Raw genomic sequence first — 20,394 nt, forward strand, 5'->3', positions numbered from 1 at the left:
TTTATCTTGAAATTGTAATCGATCGTATCATATATAAACAAAATAATTTAAAACTTATTTGAGAAAAGGCAAGAGTCTAAAACTTTCTGGGCAAACACGAACTAAAATTATGAATTATTAAAAATTAGAATTATTAATTATTCTTTTATTCTCTCTCTTTCTCTCTTCTCTCTCCCTCTATTATTATTCTATTATTAATTATTATTATTCTATTATTAATTATTATTAATCTATTATTAATCTATTATTATTAATCTATTATTATCTATTTATTCTACTATTAATTATTATTATTCTATTATTATTCTATTATTAATCTATTATTATCCACTTATTCTATTAATTATTCTTTTCCAGAAAATGTCAAACTTGCACAATATCATCCCGACTTTTATCTTTTTCGTAATAATTCTTATCGAATACAAATTCGCGCACACGATTAATAAATTATCTTTACTTCTCCGAAAAGTCGCTTTCTCTTTTATGACGCGCGCTTTCTCGAAATGACGAATTTTAATTCGGACTTGATCAAACTTACTCCCGGCAAAGTATCACGTAATCGAGAGATCGAAACGAGCGATAAGAATGCAGCGGTTAATCGGGCCTGCGCGGACGACGGAAATGTAGAAAGTCGTACGGCCGATCGGCTACTCAATACGATCCTGGCTACGGTGCCGTGTGTGTACGTTCGAAACCGGTTCCGAGCTTTTCGCCGGAGGGGCCCCATGACTCGAACGTAACGACGCGTGTTCGAGAACGATAAGCTGGTGGTTGGCCGCGACGGCTGGCCGGCTGCGCGAGCAAGTTTTGCGAACGGATTGCAGCAACACGCGAGTGTTCGCCCCCATCGAGCGATAATATTCTGTTTTCATTCATTTTCACGTCTCCGCCAATTTATCGTCGTCTAAGAAGCCCCAATTGTCACGGCAATCTTGGAATTGATAAAGATATTTTTATATTTTTGCAACATTTTTTGCGGATCGTTACCTGAGAAGCCCCAATTGTCACGTTTCTGACAATCTTGGTGAATGATTCTTTTATTTTTCAATACGTATACAAGATATCGTAAAGGAATGTGGGGCTGCTTCGTAAACTTGAAATCGATATATTTCTTTTTCACGAAAATGTCAAAGTCAGATGATTGTTTATATACAATCTTGATATCGAATTTGTTTCAAGATAAAAGAAATATTATATTCGAGCGTGAAAAGCGAAAAGCAAACTGTTCTTTGATTTAATTTTAATTTTAAATTTTTATTTATCTTTATTTATCTTTATTTAAATCGTTTTTAATATGATGTATTTTTTGCTAAAAAAATCCAGGTTAAAAGTTTATTGGAAGAACCGAAAATATCCATTTGTACGAATGTGACAGTTATAAAGATATCTTTATCCATTAGAGATACGTACAGAAATGGTGCTATATTTTGCTTTTTCCTTCGAGAATAATTAAAACCTATTTTTATATTTATTTATAAAATTATCACACGTAAACTATTGCTTTTGTTATTCATAATAATACTCGAAAATGTAGATTCTTTGATAATAGTTGCAGATTCTATAAAGAAATTCCCCAAGAAATGTGTAATCTTTTATTTCAGGATCAAGTAAAGATAAATTAAAAATAAAGTAATAACAAAGAAGAAGGAAAGCAAAATATTGACACTGTACTTTGTAATGTTGTAACATATGTAAGGAAAGATTATTCTCGTAAAAGAAAAATGATGTTTATTCGCGAATGTGACTCTTATAAAATCTATTAAATAAAGTACTACACGTTTTAATATAATTATATTAATTTGAGATATTTCATATTATAATATTAAGTGACATGACACATAGCATCGTTTGATTTTCATGTCATGGACTTTATTATTTATTATATTTCTATCACATAATGAGTAATATTTAAAATATTGAGGCATTTTCATTTTCAATATTTAACATAATGGATGATTGTTTCGCTTCTCTCTCTTTCTCTTATTATTTTTTAAAACATTGTACTGTTATTGTTTCATTTTTTCCAATTAATTCCTTAAAATAAAATATAACCTTTACGCTATTTTAACGATAAAATAGTTTGAAGATCGTGCGATATTTTTGTCCTTCTGTGTTTTCCAAATTAAAAAAAAAAATGCATCGAAATTACCATCACTCCGAGTTGACGCAGAAACTCTACTAAACGTCAGGCTTCTTTTGACGCGACTCTCACGGTATAAATTCGCAAAAGCTTACAACGTCACCCGGATTGAACTTTTGTTTGACAAAATTGCTCTTGTCGGCACAACGATTACAATCGACGGACGCGTTGACAAAAACAAAGAAGGGAAAAAGGAGAGGGGGAGAGAGGAGAAAAAAAAAGAAAAACGCGAAAAATGCGAAAAAACGCCACTCGAAATACCGGGATGTGTCGAGGCATCGTTGTTGCACGCGCGTGTATTTATTTATGACAAAAGGTACGTACAAGGGTACAACGCGACTACGAGAATAAACGAGACTGTCCGTTGGCGTGCGCGTTGTTTCGTGCCAGGCGGAGCAGCATTTCTTTCAATGCTCTCAACATGCCAAATTGCAGGAGACAAAATAGTCCCAGCGGCTACGCCTGTCCCCTGCTTGGGACTTTAACGATAAGCCATTGGTTCTACTTCTTTCAGTTACAATTATACCTTTCACATTTAAAAAAATATATATATTTTGGAATTTTTATAAGAGAAAAAAACAGGAAGAAATATGATAGGATGGCAAAAACAACGCAATTAAAAAGGATAAATTTATTATATCCAAACTCGAAGTCGTAAGAAGTTATGAAGCAAATAAATTTAAATATTTAATTAAGCATGACGTATCTCTCGAATTTTTAAATGTGAATGTCAAATAATTTGTCATAAATAAAATTAAGATTGTGTCATTTTTTTTTTCTATATACATCATCTGCGATATAATGATCCCCAGTTAATATAAAAATAATTAGATAACGTCAGCTAAGAGATGCAAATTCAACGATGCCCAAACTGACCAATCGCGTTACGTAAAAAGATCACAATACGATACTAACTCGCTTTACATATGCATAAACAAACTTTGCGTAACTTGATACGTGTCCAGATGCATGATTCAAAAGCGCGATGTAAGATCAAAGTTCAATTTAAAAATTAAAACAAAAGAGAAAGAGAGAGAGAGAGAGACAGTGTGCGTTTGCCTTGTTAAAAAACAATAAATTTGCTCGCAATACTTATTTTAATTAATATTCTTCCATTGATGCAAATTTAAAAAAATTGAATTAAGAAAAACACGTGCCACGCGCGCGCATTATTTTAAACAGTCAGCACAAAAAACATAACCTCGATTCTTGTATTCAACTAGAAATATTCTTAAAGTTTTCAAATTTATAATATACGACAAGAGAGTCAAACTTGAAACGAAGAAACTGCCAACGCAACATCGCAAAAAGAATTAAATATGCATCGAATGCAAGAGGAATAGATAATCATCGTTCATCTTCCCAGGTACAATATCCTGTCCTAGTCAAACAGAGTCCGAGGCGACTCTCGCAACATCATGGGAAGATCAACGATGTATCCCATCGAACAATGGAGAATAGACTTACCAGGAAGAAGACAGAGCCGATCGGTCGCAAGCGTGCGCACAGAATTTTACACTGTGTATATATCCTCGCTATCGGAGTAATCGTCCGTCGAAGAGACGCTCTTTCCGAGCAAACGTCTCCGACAACGGGGCCAGTCTCGTAATCAAGTCGAGTAACAGCCAACAAGATGCCCGCCGGAAGAAAAAAGAAAGAGAGAGAAGTGAAGTGAGGCGAGAAGACCGACGGTTGGCACAATAAAGTGTAACACTGGAAAAGAACACCACTCCGCCTTTTGCGAAACGCGTCATTCGATAATGTCACTCGATCGTTTCACAATCCCCGGGCGACGATGAAATTCGCGAGCGCGAAATAAAACGATGAAAAGAAAAGAGAAATCGAGCCACGCGCGCGTCACACGCCGAGAGAGAGAAAGACAGAGAGTGAAAGAGTCTCTCCGAACGCGCCACGAAAAACACGTACAGGACGGAACGAAATGACGCACACCACTCGCCGCTCGAATCGCAACTGCCGCCAACTGCCGCGACTCTCCGCTGCGCCCGCTGTTTCCCCCACTACGCCGGCAACTTCACTTGATACGCTCGCGCCATCGCGCGAGTGGAAGGGGAACTTGCTCCTCCTCCCTCCCTCGCCACGCCGCGAGTAACTCGTCGCGCGCTTCTACCCTCTTGTTCGCGTCCGCCGATTATTCTTCGCCCCATCTTCTTCTTCCTTCGACGGTTATTCTTCGGTTACTCGCGCACGCACACGGAGATCACGTTCGTTTTCGATCAGAGACCTTACGAGGGGGATCTCGGGAATTAGTTCTGCGGGGTGGAAAATGCGGAGCAAAGAGCAAGAGAAGGCGATTTTGAAATGAAATCGATATTGGATCGAATTCCCCAATGCCAATCGATGTCAGAAAAAATATATATTGACGCTTCGATTATCCGATCCGTGTTAATTTAGTATGGCCACGTGGCAATATTGTATATTTGAAAGCGCAACAAGTGTTTACGGAAAAATGTTACATTTTAATATATCTCTACCTTGATAAAGATCTATTCTTTACTCGCATCATATTTATATATGTACATTATTCCATAGATTAAATGTAGAAAGAAGTTTTTCATTATGACTATAGGAATTAATATATTAAAATATATTAAATTGTAATTAATATATTAAATGTATATATATCTTATTTATAATATATTAAAATATATTAAAATACATTAAATATATTAAAAATTTAATGTATTAAAATATTTAATAATTATATAATATTATATATTTAATTATCTAATTGTTAATATTGTATATAAATTTATTAATATATTAAAAATTTAATTTTAATATATTAATATATTACAATATATTATAAAATACTCCTTTCTTCCATATTGTTCATCAAGCTAATTGATCCACCTTAATATATATTTCACCTCTGCTGTAATAGTCATAACATTATATGATTAAAAAGAATTCAGATTATTAAAGAGTGAATATTAAGAGAGAACAGTACTTTTGCAATAAACCTATGAATCAGAAGTAGACTTTTACCAATAATCGATTACAGACGAATCTGAACAGGCAAATATAAAAAGCTAATTGCTAATTGTTAATTAAAAATTTCCTTTTAATCTCATATATTAAATGTATATATTTTAATAACTTTACTGCATTGATTTTTGAAAAATTATCACTGTCCTCTAATAACATGTATGTATTAGTAATGTAAATATGCAATAATGTCGTATAATATAAAGTAATAAAATAACATAAGAAAGAGAGAGAAAAAAGAAACAATACCAGTCAGTACAATATCAGAACAATATCAATAATATAAATCAATAATATGAATAATATAAATAATATATGTGCGTAATATGCGTATAATGTGTGTGCATGTATGAACGATACAATTAGATTTTGTAAACAGAACATACAGAAATATAAAATCTGTACAAAATGCAACAAATTGTAAAAATTATAAAATACAAAGATTAAGAAAGCTGTATATAAATATTATGTAGTATCTAAAAAATAAAAGTATACATATATATATTTATTATTCATACCTGCAAATACTCCAAATCATTAATCGACAATAATGTACTATTTAGCATATGAGTGAAATTTTCTCTTGAAATTTTCGATATCGATATTATTGGATATTAAAGAATGATGCAACAGATATTAATTGAAGAATGGAACAATAATGTAATCAATTAAAATTGACCAATCATTTATAACGCTGAAGAATAATTGGCCATATGTTATGCAATTCAAACCATTAGGTTTAATAAATCAAGCATTTAATATCGCTGTAATCCTTGATATCATCGCATTAAAAAAAATTTTAACCACAGCTATTTTATGCGACATGTGTACCAAAGTATTTGGACATGCATTATTACGTAGAATTGAGTTTCTTGTTAATTAATAATTGGAGATGAACGCGACATATCGATTAAATGAGATGAAAACACATCACGACTACTTTAAATCGCATATTTCGCATTTTTTAATGATAATGTAAAAAAAATCCTTTCCCGTACAAACAGCCACGTCAATTGCATCGTTCGTTTCTACCAATGTCGATGAACACTCATCTCGAATTGTTTATCTCTGTGTATTTATACATATAATCGATATTACTGTTTATTTAATATCGATATTGAAGAAATTTGATGCGATAAGGATCTATAATTTTTAGAAATTTCTTTTTAAGTATACTGGAAATTGATCTCTTAACGTTTTATATGCTTTTTGTCGATGCTTAAACAATACGTTAATAATTTTAAATCTTTTTAAATCTATTTTTAATCTATTTTTAATCTTGGATTTATCTATTTTTTTTTGTTCAGTAAGAGCTCTGCGCGTTACGTTTAAAAATGCATGGGAATGGACAGTGTGACATGTCGCTTCTCTTGTAATTGTCTAAACCAAAAACTTCGGTCGAGTTTTATTTCATAGAATATTTTTGAGGCATTGATTTTTTAATTTTCTCAATTTCAATAGAAACAAATTAAAAAATGACAAAACGTCACGTTAAAATTAGGTATTTAAATTACGTGGAAATTTTTTGTATTCCTAAAAATCAACAAGAAAAATATTAGATACTAATTTTTTAAAATTCTAATTACAAGTTCGATATTCCCAATATATTCTAAAAATATAAAACTGAAATATAGACCGAATTTCTTTCATTTCAGACAATTACATACACGAGGAGCAGTATATCACACTGTTATTTTTAAACGCACCCACAAAGGTTCGCAGATCCAAAATTTAAAAATATTGACGTGCTATTGAAACGTCAATAGGAACACGTGTGAAACGTCAAAGAAATCAATGCCTCGTGTTCTTTGAAAAAAGATTCTCAAAAATCGTCAATATTTTTCATATTGCTAAAACAGACTGGCTCTTTAAGTTACGTTTATAGTCGATGAAATCGACTGTAACGAGAAACATACAGAACAACAGGCTTGTGCGTTGATTTCGCTTCCGCGGTAAACGTTCATCGAGCGAATCGGTCGCACGTGTAACGCGTGCAACGTACACACATGCAACGTGAACGACATAACGTAGTTATGCGCGTACGCTCTCTTTCGCTGCACGAGTTATTTCAGTCTATAATAGATGCCTCTTATATGCACGCGCGCACATATGTGTGTGTGTGTGTGTTTATGCGTACATGCGTGCATGTGTGTGTGTGTGTGCGTGAGCTGTTACAACTAGAAGTACATGCGAGGGATTGAGACTGAACAATGAGCGGCAATGTGTGGTAAAGAGCAAGGGAGAGCAACGCAATGTGTGTATTTGTGTGTATGTATGTGTATATGTGTGTATCTTTGCAGACTGCTCGACGCTGTATTATGTGGTTACGGGCGTGGCAAAAGATATAGGATGAGAAACTCCGAATTCTGAATAAAATACATACGTATTCGGAGGATCTATGACACTATGACATTTGACTAGCAACAAGATTTCAGCTCACCCTCTTTCCACCCTCTGCATCTGTTTGCTCATCGTGCCACGATAAATCACAATTTTCCGCGATCATCGCGCTATTATTACGCGCATTGATTGCAGGTAGCTTAACGATATCAAGGAACTCACGTATGCATAATCAAATTCCCAGTTACCGGTGGTAAGTTTTGATTTATTGCAACGGGGGAAAGTGAGGGACTGAAGGATTGTTGTAGCGTACAGTTAATGTACAACAGAATCTTACATTAATAATTTCGGATTTTTTAATGAATTTTGAGTCAATATTTTCTCTTGAAAATTTCGCAATAAAAGTCATTATTTCATAATCTTTTAATCGATAAATTTCGATCTTTTCTTCCCACTTTCAATCACTTGTAATGATGTAGAGACCATTGATAAGTAGATAGAGAAAGAAAGAGAGACATTTTCGGCTGCAATCTTGAAAATCCAATTTTGAAAATTCATGCTTTTGCAAAATTGAAAGTATAGTTGATTTAGGGGATACCTCGTTTGTGCGATGGCGAAAAGACCGGCCCCTTCTTCCAAGCAACTTGATCTATCCCTTCAAGGTACGTGGCTGTTCGTGCGCGCCAGAAAGCTGCCGCGTAACCTGTTTTCATTTTTATCATAGGTATCAGGTTTCAGCGCAGGTGAGCTACGAAGGTGCTGGCCAGAGTATGGCCAAAGCAACCTATATTCATGGAACAACATTTCCCTCTTCTTCTTCGTCGCGTCTACAAAATACACTGGCTTTCGAGGCCAAGTATTGGCACTGGCAACAATCAGCGCGCAAACATACGCTAAATGTCTATCGGAATGATATGCATGCGATAAAGGAAACGTATAAAGTATAATTGAATGATTCAAATCCGCAACGAAGCCAACAATCTAATATAATATTTGTTTATTGAGATACAAAACGCTCCGAACCTGTGGTAAATCAGGTCTTCAGAAATTTTCTTAAGCAATTAAAGACTTTTATTTATTTTTATGTGATTTTAAAAATATATATTTTCCAAAATATCTCTTTGTTGTTATATTTGGAAGCTTCGTAATAAATCTTAATTTTTAGAAACATGGTACAAGATGGTTCGAAAATAAATTTTTCAATTTAAAATTGAACGACGTTTTCTCAAGAATCATCCTGGAAGACAATCAACCGAGCAAGTTTTCAATTTTTAACATTAAACATTCTTACATAAATTCTTATATAAATTCTCTCTCTCTTTCTCTCTTTCTCTATCTCACATTACAAATCTGCTCGAGTTTATTTGAAAATTAATCGTGTAGGAATCTTTTATTTTTTTTTTCTCATTTTTTGTAACTCTAAAACTCTGTTAGAGTTGTTTGGCTAATCTCATTTTAAAAAGAAACCAACGTTGCGTAAAATTAAAGAACGTACATACATATATAAAATATGTTGTGTATAACAGAGTACGTTCTCATTTACAATTCTAAAAAATACGTAGAAATTAACATTATAGAAAAAAAACACAAACGTTAAAAAATATTACTGTTATATTTACATAAAATATAAAAAAACATATAATATAGAATTTTATTGCTTTTTTTGTTTATTTTGATTGTGAGCACGAGATACAATTAAATTTCGAAAAATTTATTAAATGGAAACTGTGAAAACGTACGTATATGTCTATGTGTGTATGTGTTGATTATGTGTGATTATGTGTGATAAGTAATAACAGTAAATGAAAAAGCTAGTACGCCAACGCTAATAAAAGTTATCTATACAGTAAATTTTTCTATTATATTCTTTACTTTGAAATTAAAATCTGAGATATCTAATTTATATCACAATGTTTAAAATCATCAATACCTTTAATTAGTGATATTTTTATTGAAGCCACGTTTATGCAGAATGAAACGTAAAAATAATATTTCTTGTTCATGAAATAATATTTCTTGTTCGTGAAATAATATTTGAACATTATCTTACGTAAGAAAAATTTATAATTTGAAAGAACTAAAACTCTTATGTAGAGTAACGAGTCGAAAAGAAAAGAATTAAACTTCTACCCTTCCATCTACCGTTTCTCTCAATGGTTAAGTAAAACACGCTGTATTGATAATATGTGCTTAAACATGTAATTTACATCATAATTATACATTGTGTTAACGTTTTTCACAGAATTAGTAAAGTATTGCGCGATAATAATACGCTCAAGTTAAGAGTGCGATGGAAGTATAAAACTCTAAAATGACCCTTTTTTTATTTCAGGGTATATATCTAGCAGTGTTTCTACGCTTCTCTACGCGCCCTTATAAAGAAACGAACGTCATTATTTCTCTAATTATGTAATTATTTCTTACACGCTAGATAAGATGGTTTCGATATTTGTTCGAAAGGACAAATTTCTCTCTTCTCTCTTATTTCCATTTCTTCTATACGTTTACACTAAAACTTGTCGCGTTCATATATATATATATTTTATATATATAGCTTCAGCTTTTCTTCTTTCCATACCTTTGACAATTAAATCACAGCTATAATCTTCATTATCAATGCGTTTTCCTGTCCCCAATAACACACAGATCCTCTCTGTAAGTACATTAGACACGACCGAAGAGAACATCGAGTACGTATGTTGCTTTTTTTTCCTTTTTTTTTTCTTATTTTACGTCACTTATATTATTATGTACAGTTACAAATACAAACGCATCGTGAGTTTCACTCGGAGCATCGAGAGCACCAGTTTTTGCTTTCCGCACGAATGCGATTACGAAAGACAAAAGTGCTGTTCAAAACCGGTCGATCACTTGCGAGAACCTGAAAGAAGGGGATAGTAAAAAAAAATTAGAGAAAAAGAAAGGGAGACAAAAGAGGAGAGAGAAATAGAATGAAAGAGAAAGTAGGGGAGAAGATTTTGCGATGAAAAAATTAAGAGACTCGCATATATCACATCAAAATTGATTGATACGTGCTGGACAAAAACTCTCTGATAAATGGCAACAGTTATGCTCCCAGTTTCATTGCAAGTTTTTCATCTCAAATATATATAATCATTAAAATCAAGATATCATATAATCGGAAATAGATCGAAATTAATAAGGACAATTAAACCGAATAAATTTGAATAATAAATTTTGACGCACACAACTGTATCGTGAGATATAGAGTACGATAATTGGAATAAACAACAATGATAGCGGGAATTAGTACACAAGACTCTAAGTTTCCTGCCGCTTCGAACAACTTTTTTGTCTCTTTTCTTAATAACTTTTACCCCCTTTTCTTCCATTCCTATTCATACAATATTTTTGTTGGTTTTTATCGATATCTGTACATTGCACTAACGTTTGCGTATTTTGGTAAAGGCTTATCAGAACACATGATCGAAATGCTGCATTGGAAGTTGGCCAATTGTTGAATGTATAATCGAAGGAGAAAGGTAGATATCATTCCTCATAAAATCTGACGTAAATTTTTCCTTAACGAAAATGTCGAGGAAAATATATTTCACATTTTTTTATACAGCGTTTCTAATTTAAACATTCAATATCTTAGAGTGAGCAAATCTCAAATTAAGATTCTGTTAAAGATTTTAAATTAAATAAATGACAAAGTTCTTTTAATTACATTTTACATTTAGCCTCTTTGATATTTTCATTAACAGGAATCGAGAGACACCAAATTTTACAAGAAATTTCATATCTGTTTTCCGAGATCGAATCCAGAATACCCTGTAAATACTTGCTTTATTTGATTTCTACAGCCGAGGTAAATGATTTTACAGATAAATTTATCGGGATATGTACGCATTTTCCCCCAAATATGTATGTTATTATAGACTTGTACAATATATATTGAATATTCTTATCCAACATCTGATTACATCTGAAATTGCAGAAATATGCAAAGATGTTTTCTTCGTCATACAATGCTCACAATAGAAAGAGACGATGCAGAAATAGAAAAATGAGAATGCGAGACGATCGATTCTCGTCTTGCCTTATCACGTCATCAATTGCATAATCAGACAAGAAAAACATCTTACTTTTTTTTGTTCTCTCTTACTAACATTATGTCTTTAAATTTTCAACGGGAGCATTCAGTCTATATTACACAAGTCTGCATCATTAATAACTCCGTATGTGTGTATTCCGTGCAAAAGGAAAGACTCGAATAACAAAAGCATCGATTTTTAAAAATAAACATTAACACATTGGTATATTATTTTATATCAATTGTGATAATATAGTATGTCAATCTGTCGTAATATGTGATTTTTATAGCAGATAAGTCGAATTTACATACGCCAAACACGGATACATTTAAGATATACAATGTAAATACAGGGTATTGTTGTTTACGAAATTTGGAGACACTCAAGTAAGAATTTCTAATAAATGCAACTGCAATAAACGCACATAAAGTGCAACCGATAATTTTTCTTAATGTATTAATTTCAGAATTATAATATAATGTAATTTAATTTTAATTTATAATTATAAAAAAATATTTCAAGTGAGTAACTAAAGGATTTTATGTATATAATTTTCTGTATAAAGAAAATATATTCGACAGAGTGATAGTGGTTCTACAATGTATAAAGTCATATTTTTCCCAAGAAAAAGAGAGATAAATATTCTCAAATGAAATAAATATTACATGTTCTATGTTAGAGCCTTTTTATATATATAAACATTTCAACAAAAATTATCATAATTGCTGAAAATTAATAAAGATTTTAATCCCTTAAGCTCACACAATTAATTCTCTAGGGACTTGAGACTATTTCAATGTAGAACGTAGAGTTAATATTAAATATTGAGAAAATATATTAATATCGCTAACATTATTTTTGCCAAAAAAATCAATTCCACATTCACAGAAACTATTTAAAATAACAACATTCATTAACGACTCAATTCAGAGATGCTCTGAAATAATTTTTAATAGATTTATATTGCGTTTAGTATTTATCTTGTATTCAATATTTGGTAGTGTATAAAGTTGGTTACCAAATATTTAAAAAAATTAAATCTACTCTTGCTTGAATGTCCCCATCATTAAATCTACTATGGATACTTGAATCGTCATGTACAGTGAGCGAAAATTTATCGCAAAAGTATCATCAAAATGCAAAGCATAGCTTGTTTTAATCTTGCATTACTAATTTGCGTTATTTTCTTTTCTCCTTTATATGTTTGTCGCATTTTGTTATTTCCTCCGCTTGCAACATTCCCAACAAGTTGCGAGGGCATTGTGACATAAATAGTCTAAACGGTAAAAACCGATTCACCGCGTTATCGGTGTATCACTCTTCTCTTATCTTGGTAGATAAAATCGATATTTTAACTTGTCTTAAAATTTCTACTTCGCAAACACTGACGTCGCGATATCCGATAAACAATTTTGACCCCGGTAAAAAGTATCAACAATCCATAGAATGCCGTAGAGAAGTAGGAAAAAAGTACAAGTTTCGCGGTATGTTATCCCCATTGGCATTCCACGTAACTGTCTCGTATCGTACTGTCGCATACGTGATGATAAAGAAAGTTGTTTAACTATATTGTATTTACACATTATTATATCGCGAGATATAAAAATACTAACGAGAAACGTATCTATAGAGACGAGGTTCCCAGTAAGCAAACTATCAGCAGTCTGTCGACAGATTGGCAGCAGATTCGAGTAGAAACTGCAGCGGATTGGCATCAATTGCGTTTGCGTTAAACTTGTGTTCTGCTGGTGGAACTCGCAAGCGTAACACGATGGCATGATAACTGACGGTAGAAACCTGAATAGAATTCGTGAAGGCAGATTTTGAATTACTGTCAATCTACGTGAAATAGCGGTGTTTCAATTCTGCTCGATTTTTACCGTCAATTCGCCGTTAATATTTTATCGACAAGCTTTGCTATATTTCTGCCAGCATTCCTGCCGACAGTATTGCGTACGACAAATTCTATATTTGCTGTCTTCCTGCTGGCAAAATTTATAGCAAACACTTTGCGAAACCTGTCTTTGACAAACTTGGCTGTTCTGGGCTTTTTCATATTCATCGCTTTCTTAGACATTAATTAATTCATAGTCAAGTTTGGCAGTAATATTGTCTCTAGCTATTTGCATTCTTATTGTTGCTTACTAGATTTATCCTGTTCAGCTCCCGACATTCAATGTTCTTGCGGGACACACTGCATACGATCTCCGTTTGCTAATTCCAGCCGTATCACTGCATGCTAAAATCCTTACTAACTCAGAAAATTTCCAATTCTCCTCACGGATCTTCAACACGTGGATATAAAAAAATGCCCTCATTACTGTTATAACTCTTATTACACTGGATTTCATAATAACAATCACTTTCAAAGACATCCAACTTGAAAAAGATCCGTATGAAGATCCTCGCTGAACCAGATTTTATCGAATTAATCATATTTTTATGCATTATGCTCGCTATACAAAATAAAGATTCTATTGCCTCAACTAAACCTAAAGAAAAAAAAAGTAAAAAAAAGATATAAAAAATGCAGTTAACGACTATGCTGATCGATAAATACTACAGTCTTTAAAAAAGAAAGGGAAAAAAGAGAAAAAGAGAGATAGAAAGAAGGGAAAGAAAAGACATTAACTAAATAAAAAAGATGTAATAACATCAACTTTCGAATAAATTAAGAAAATGTGGATGTTCAGCGAGATATCTCTTCTGTGTATGCTATCAATACTTGTCGCAGTTCTTAAAGCAAAGAAATATTTCGACACACACGCGGACCGCCAGATGATTCTATTCTTAAGGAGAATAATAATAAAAAATAATAGTAATACTCGACATATTTTGCGTGTCGTAACAACATAGTTAGCCTATTCTGCAAAAACAGCTCATAATATTCACGCGCGTTCGTAACACACGTGCATTCGAGTGTATATATATAGATAAGAATATGCACAAGTATGTATATATTCTTGCATTTCTAGAAATATAGTAAATCTTATAAATATATGTCTGTTGTGTATGTATGTGTGTGTTCGCTCTTGTGTATACAGTTTCTCACTAACACGATTACAGCCCAAAGCGGGTTAATGCGCGCATACGGAACTGTGATCCCTTTCCGTAAAATATGTATATACATATACATGTGGAAGAAGAGAGAGAGAATAGCGAAACGTGCGTGGTACACGTTTCATTAACACTTGGTTTCCAAAGTCGCTCTCCTAACTTTATCGGGATATTCAGCGTCCAGTTTGTCCTTGACTTCCGAATAGCTACTACCCGAACCTTCGGCCGATGATGTATGCGGTCCGACTTCTTCCAGAGATAATATCTCCGTATTGGTAGGTGAATAGCTGACAGTAGTCGCTTCACTTGTCGGCGATGTTACGCAACTGTCACCCACACTTCTACTACGCGGCGTATAACGGGTTTTCTGAAGTTGTTGTATGTTGAGAGATAAACTGGCTTGGATAGACGTTCTTTCCAAAGGCTTCGAAGAGTTGTCTTCGGCTTGTACATCGATATGAGATGGACTTCTCGAGCGTGGAACATGAAGCGGACTATCTGGATCTGCTGTTAGATCGGATGACAAAATTTTTGAGCTTGCGGCTAATCTGCTCGCGCAAGGGGAATATTTTGGCAAATTTATCGTAATTTTGTCCGAGCCCACGGTCAACGACGATCGGCCGAGTTTTTTCAGCGGGCTGCAAATAAGTTTCTTCTTTTTCAATTGCTTGGCATCGTTATAGCAATCAAAACTCTCGGTAGAATCGCTCTTCTCCTGTTCCTTGCATTTCTCAAGACCCTTTCTCCTGATCTTGGTACACGTACAACCCCAGGGAAATTTCTTTGTGAGTTCTGTAGGCTTGGTATGTGCTGCGTCGGGCCTTTTAAATTTCGTAATGTTGTCCACGATTGAAATTTTATTGTAATAACGTTGCCCGCTATCTTTATTATTAGTGCTATTCGAGTCCAACGCGGACTCTATGCAATTGTACTTGAATCGAGATCCAGGAGACTTTTTCTCCGCTATGGGCTGAGTAAGAGTACTTCCTCTACAATCAGTAATGTCTTTTTTAACATCACTAGAAGCACTGGAAAACGATGCGACCGACTTTTCTCCGATCGCGCATTGTCGGCAGTCTTCCACTAGTATATCGATCAAAGTTGTATGAGTTCTTTGGTTGTCTGATTTTTTATGATTTTCGCCGAACGAATTCTTGAAGCTTCTGACAATGTTTTTCTGACTTTGAGCAAATGGATTTTTCAAATTTTTCGGTAAATAAGTATGTTTCTTGATAACCTTTCCTGTATTATTGTAATATTGATAATCCTGATAATCGGTCATTTTCTCGGCAGCGGCAATTTTGCTCTGCCCTTTATCCTTTATTGAAGAATCATTTCGTTTAGAGTTCTTACTCTCCGTTTTCACACTGGATTTTTTCGAATAACTTTCGGCATTTGGATTTTCATCTTTGGAACGCGTTTTCTTGAAGGACTCTGGGCAACTCTTAGTTTCCTGATTTACAGTCTGCTGTTGCTCGCAAAAGAAGAATACATCATCTACAGAAGCGAAGGATGATTCTTCGTCACAGGGAAGGACAGGTGTCTTCTCCCCTGTGTGAGGCGACTGCTAGACAAGTTTCTCCGTTGGAGAACTCGTCGAAATGGAACTGATGGTATTGGAGTTGTTGGAAACGGTATGTCCATGGCTGCTCGCATGCATATGGCCTCCACCCTGCCCCCCCTGATTCTGGGAGAGGCTGAGTCGCCGTCAGTTTACCAATTCCACGCTTACAAACTGCTTCAGTCGTTCGAGATATTGATTGTACAATTCTACATCATTATGGCCAGCACCCTGAAAAGTTATATATTTATATAGTTTGATATCTTTATGCTACAAAAATACTCCAAATTTAAACTACTAACTAAATAAATTTATTGCTACACCCAAATAAAATTTCTAAATAAAATATTTTCTGTATGATTGTATATTTATTTTTTCATACAGGGGCTTAACATTAAATCAGCCTTTGCTCATTATAAATTCAATTTTCTGCTCAAATACAATTTCGAATTTTAGTATTTAGTTAACGTAATTAATATTGGATTTTACAATAAATTAATATTTTATTTAGTGATGATAAAGAACCAAGATTATGGGGAGTAGAAGCTTATTCTTTTGTAAGGATTGTGAAAATTAGTAAACAAAGTATACAATCAGCGCAAATGAAAATTAATATAACATGAACAAAAAAATTGAAGAAAATAATATATAATCTTTAATAAAAATGCATTATATGATACCTCAACCCATAGTGGTTCTACTGCTCGTGGACATCTCTCATAAATCGCCAGACCATGACTAAAATTTATGACTTCATCTTCGGTACCATGAATGACCAGAACAGGAGATGTTACCTTCGGCACTTTATCTATGCTGCAAAAAAAATAATAATATAATAACAAATATTGCTTCTCCATTGGGTGATGATATACAGTTTGATTCTCATTTTTATTTTTTCCAAGTTCCATTTCTAATTCAAATAAATTGCTTTTATTTTTAATTCAAATTTGTATTATTTACTTTTATATTTCCAAATAATTTGCCACTTCTCTTTTTGTTATATTGATTACATGATTGGTGACAAAAAGTTACAAAAAGAAAAAAGAATAACATTAAAAAAAAGAAGTATAAACTATAGAAATGTGTAGTAAACAATGCACAGCAGTTATATTTGTATTAAATTTCACATACTTCTCGACTACACTTTTAAAAATTTAAAAAAGTTCTAATCTCTTATAGTTATTGTTTCATTTCATATGTATTTTTAAATTAGTCATAAATTTAATTCATTATTTTCCTCAGTCTAACATAGAACAATACTTTTCAATATGGAACAGTATACAAAAGTATAAATCTTAACTTTGCAAATTGTGATTACAAATAGCAAATTTTAATATCATTGACAATATGTGTGTGAAAGTGTAGTAACTATATTTTTGTTTCGCATAACAATAATGTTAATTATTTGATAACAAAGAAATCGAACAAGGCCAATTAGAAAAATATAAGATTATTAAGATAAATGTGCGATATATCAGTCCCACAAATATACATCCTCATAGTATTAGTAAACATTTAGACGCAAACTTATATAACTTTTTGCTACAAAATAGCAATTTTACTTTGTCAGATAACAATAGCATATGAGTGGAAAATGCCATTAAGTCTAGAGTTATTCGAGGAGCATCATAAAGCAAAATCTGTCAATAATTTCAGTAATATTCATAAATGGACAACTCGCCACATGCTTCTTTCCTTTATACATATAAATAGACACACCCACACATACCATGTCACGATTTTAACTGCAATCTGCACAAAAAAACAAAGTAAGTATATTTTCTAAAAGTAAGAAATGTGGTAAATAAAAGATGTTGGAAAATAGAAAAGAGGACAGAAGAATCTTCCTTCTAGCTAGTTATATAAAAAGTTTAAAAAAAGGATCTTTTCATGCTAGAACAGGTGGGTTGCTCGACACATTTTCAATATTGAAAACCCGAGCTTGTCGATAAATTAATAATCGTTTTATCAATCACCCGCAATCGTTACGTATGAATTAGATCCAGACGTCAGAAATTCGTCAAATGAAAAAACTAAAAACGAAATTATGTACAGCGTCGAGACAACCTCTGATTATTCAAAAAATCGTCTTTAATCATCTCGTTTCCCCGCATCTCCCTTTCAATACTCGTCAACCATTATAACCTTCAAGCTACAATATGGAAACCGATTTCCGGCTCCTCGCGCCTCTAAGAGGACGAGTTTGCACCCGTTCCCTTGCGACACATCGAACATTCTTCAAAGCGCCAAAAAAACAAAGACTAATTAATCAAGGCGATAAAGCGTCCGTGTCACGTGTCCACGAGAGAAAGAGAGAGACGGAGATCGAGGTCGATGACAGGCTCGTCTAAAAACAACGCAACGGACATAAACAGGCCTCGAGTCCTACCTCGTGAAAGCGTCGAAGAACCAGGTCCTCTTGGTCTTGGGGAAGGCCACCCTCATCCCGGACATGAGCGGCGAGTGCAGGACGACCGCACCGACCTCGTATCTCGCCGCGAGGTCGACCGTGGGCACGGTGCCGATGCTCTGCCCGTAGAGTATAATGTTCTCCGGACTGATGCCGTATCGGGTGCGCAGCGCGTGCCACGCGGCGTCGATGTCCGCGTAGAGGTTCTTCTCGGACGGCTTCCCGCCCGAGACCCCGTAGCCCGAGTAATCGTAGCTGAATATGTTACAGTTGATCCGCGAGCCGAGCCCGAGGTAGAAGCTCGACATCTGGCCGAGATCGACGGCGTTGCCGTGGGAGAAGAGGATCGTGAAGCGCGCGGTCGCCGAGCAACGGACGAACAGGCATGCTATGCGATTCCCCCGCGACGTCCTCGCGTAGAAGCCCTCGACCGACTCCTTCTCGCGCTCCGTGTACTGCCACTCGGCGCGCTCCGACAGGGATATGGTGAACTTGGCGCCCTCGTCCTCGACGAACGTGTACGTCGGCTCGGGCGGCAGGAACGCCAGCTTGTCAGCGATTCTGGACGGGCAGGGCGGGCAGCAGAACAGGCAGCACAGTTCACTGAGACTTAACCCGTTCATCGTGCAGGGCTCACCTGGATATCACCTGGCGCGCACCACCGAGAGAGAGAGAGAGACCACCGTGTATCACGTCTCCACCTGGCAGAGCCGCGGCATCGAGCGATCGGGGATCGACGCGCACCGCACACGCTCGGATTCTCGGATTGTCGTTCGTGGGAGCGGGCGGGGAGGGTGGGGGTTAGGCGAGGGGGATGTCACTGTTTTTCCCCGCGCGGCGCGATTCTCCCTTTTCCTTCCTTCCTCCTGTTCGTCTTCCTTCGAGCTGTCACTCTTGGTGAGTCACGCGCGCGGTGTCATTCGCGCGTTATCGGTTTCCTTCCACCGGGAGTCGCTCACGATGATTCAGCCATGACTGCTCGCCGAAGACGGACGATTTTTCTCTCTCTCTCCCTTTCTCGCTCTATCTCTCTGTCCCCCTCTCCCGCCTTCTCTTGTTTTCTCCTTTCTTTCTCCTTGCCTTTTTCGCGGACCATAATTCCCCCTCTCCCTCCGCTCACTCTACGACACCGCGTACTTTCATCGTGTCAGGTGAGGCGATGGAGATGGGGATCATGGTACCGTCCTCGCCCTGGCGTTGTATTCGCGTAACCGGAACCTCGCCGACGATCCTCGGGTAACCGATGGAGACCGATCGACTCCGATCAGCTCCGATCTTCAACGCGAGCTCGTTTAGCCGCGTTCGCATTGGATGGAATAGGCTTCGAGCACGTGCTTGTCGTACGGATGGATTTCTACGCCATGGTTTCGAGAGTTATGTAAATTCGTGCTCGTGACGTTTCGGCGATGAATTAAAACGAGAGGGAAATTAAAAACGGAATTTCTCTCATTCGTCTTTTATTTTTGAAAAATTAATATTCCTTTCCCCTCTCTCTTTTTCCTTATGCGTTCTTCAAATCTTGAGCTTCTCGGTTTTATTATTATTATTTTATTTGACGACGCCCATAACGTAGGAAATGATAGAAAGAATTGAGATTTGCGCAAAACTGTCAGTGCGCATGCGCTTAAAAACTGTCAAGTCCATATCAGAGTACGCATAAAGACACTTTTCATGCTGATATAATTATATATGCATAGCAGACCGTCTGAACCAATGAACATTGAGCATTTTTTAACGCTCGATGCTCATTGGCTCAGACTTTAAGCTATGCACATACAGCTGTGTCAATTTGGAGATAGGCTAGTCCTTAGGACTATGATAA

The 20,394-nt window shown here is 35.2% G+C and overlaps 3 protein-coding genes across 6 annotated transcripts in view; all 3 read right to left on the reverse strand.

Moving 5' to 3' along the window:
- The window catches only part of LOC105252304 (semaphorin-1A), a 204,539-nt gene extending 200,437 nt beyond the window's left edge, over positions 1–4,102 (reverse strand). For all 4 annotated transcript variants that reach the window (XM_011259622.3, XM_011259624.3, XM_011259619.3 and 1 more), the window contains exon 1: positions 3,608–4,102. The gene's annotated coding sequence lies outside the window, so the exon portion shown is untranslated. The remainder of the gene's footprint in view (positions 1–3,607) is intronic.
- An 8,165-nt stretch (positions 4,103–12,267) lies between these two features.
- LOC112637177 lies at positions 12,268–16,245 on the reverse strand. Its single transcript, XM_025406285.1, has 2 exons — positions 16,210–16,245; positions 12,268–16,168 (listed from the first exon to the last, which is right to left on the reverse strand). Exons 1-2 carry the CDS (start codon positions 16,243–16,245, stop codon positions 14,729–14,731), a joined length of 1,476 nt encoding a protein of 491 aa, XP_025262070.1. The 3' UTR covers positions 12,268–14,728.
- Positions 16,167–20,362, reverse strand: LOC105252302 (alpha/beta hydrolase domain-containing protein 17B). The gene is made up of 3 exons (XM_011259614.3): positions 18,552–20,362; positions 16,843–16,975; positions 16,167–16,393 (listed from the first exon to the last, which is right to left on the reverse strand). Exons 1-3 carry the CDS (start codon positions 19,193–19,195, stop codon positions 16,310–16,312), a joined length of 861 nt encoding a protein of 286 aa, XP_011257916.1. The 5' UTR covers positions 19,196–20,362; the 3' UTR covers positions 16,167–16,309.
- Between the last annotated feature and the right edge of the window lie 32 nt (positions 20,363–20,394).

This window comes from Camponotus floridanus, unplaced genomic scaffold (assembly GCF_003227725.1).
Source record: "Camponotus floridanus strain SB8 unplaced genomic scaffold, Cflo_v7.5 scaffold139, whole genome shotgun sequence".
NCBI lineage: Eukaryota > Metazoa > Arthropoda > Insecta > Hymenoptera > Formicidae > Camponotus > Camponotus floridanus.

Bases quoted from the DNA above. Each gene is read 5' to 3' on its own strand.
- LOC105252302 (XM_011259614.3), bottom strand. From the start codon at position 19,195: ATGAACGGGTTAAGTCTCAGTGAACTGTGCTGCCTGTTCTGCTGCCCG. The intron at 16,976-18,551 runs GTAGGACTCGAG...TTTTTTTTGCAG, and splicing joins TTCTTCGACGCTTTCACGAG to CATAGATAAAGTGCCGAAGG. The intron at 16,394-16,842 runs GTATCATATAAT...ATAACTTTTCAG, and splicing joins TAGAACCACTATGGGTTGAG to GGTGCTGGCCATAATGATGT.
- LOC112637177 (XM_025406285.1), bottom strand. From the start codon at position 16,245: ATGGACATACCGTTTCCAACAACTCCAATACCATCA. The intron at 16,169-16,209 runs GTTCCATTTCGA...AAACTTGTCTAG, and splicing joins CAACAACTCCAATACCATCA to CAGTCGCCTCACACAGGGGA.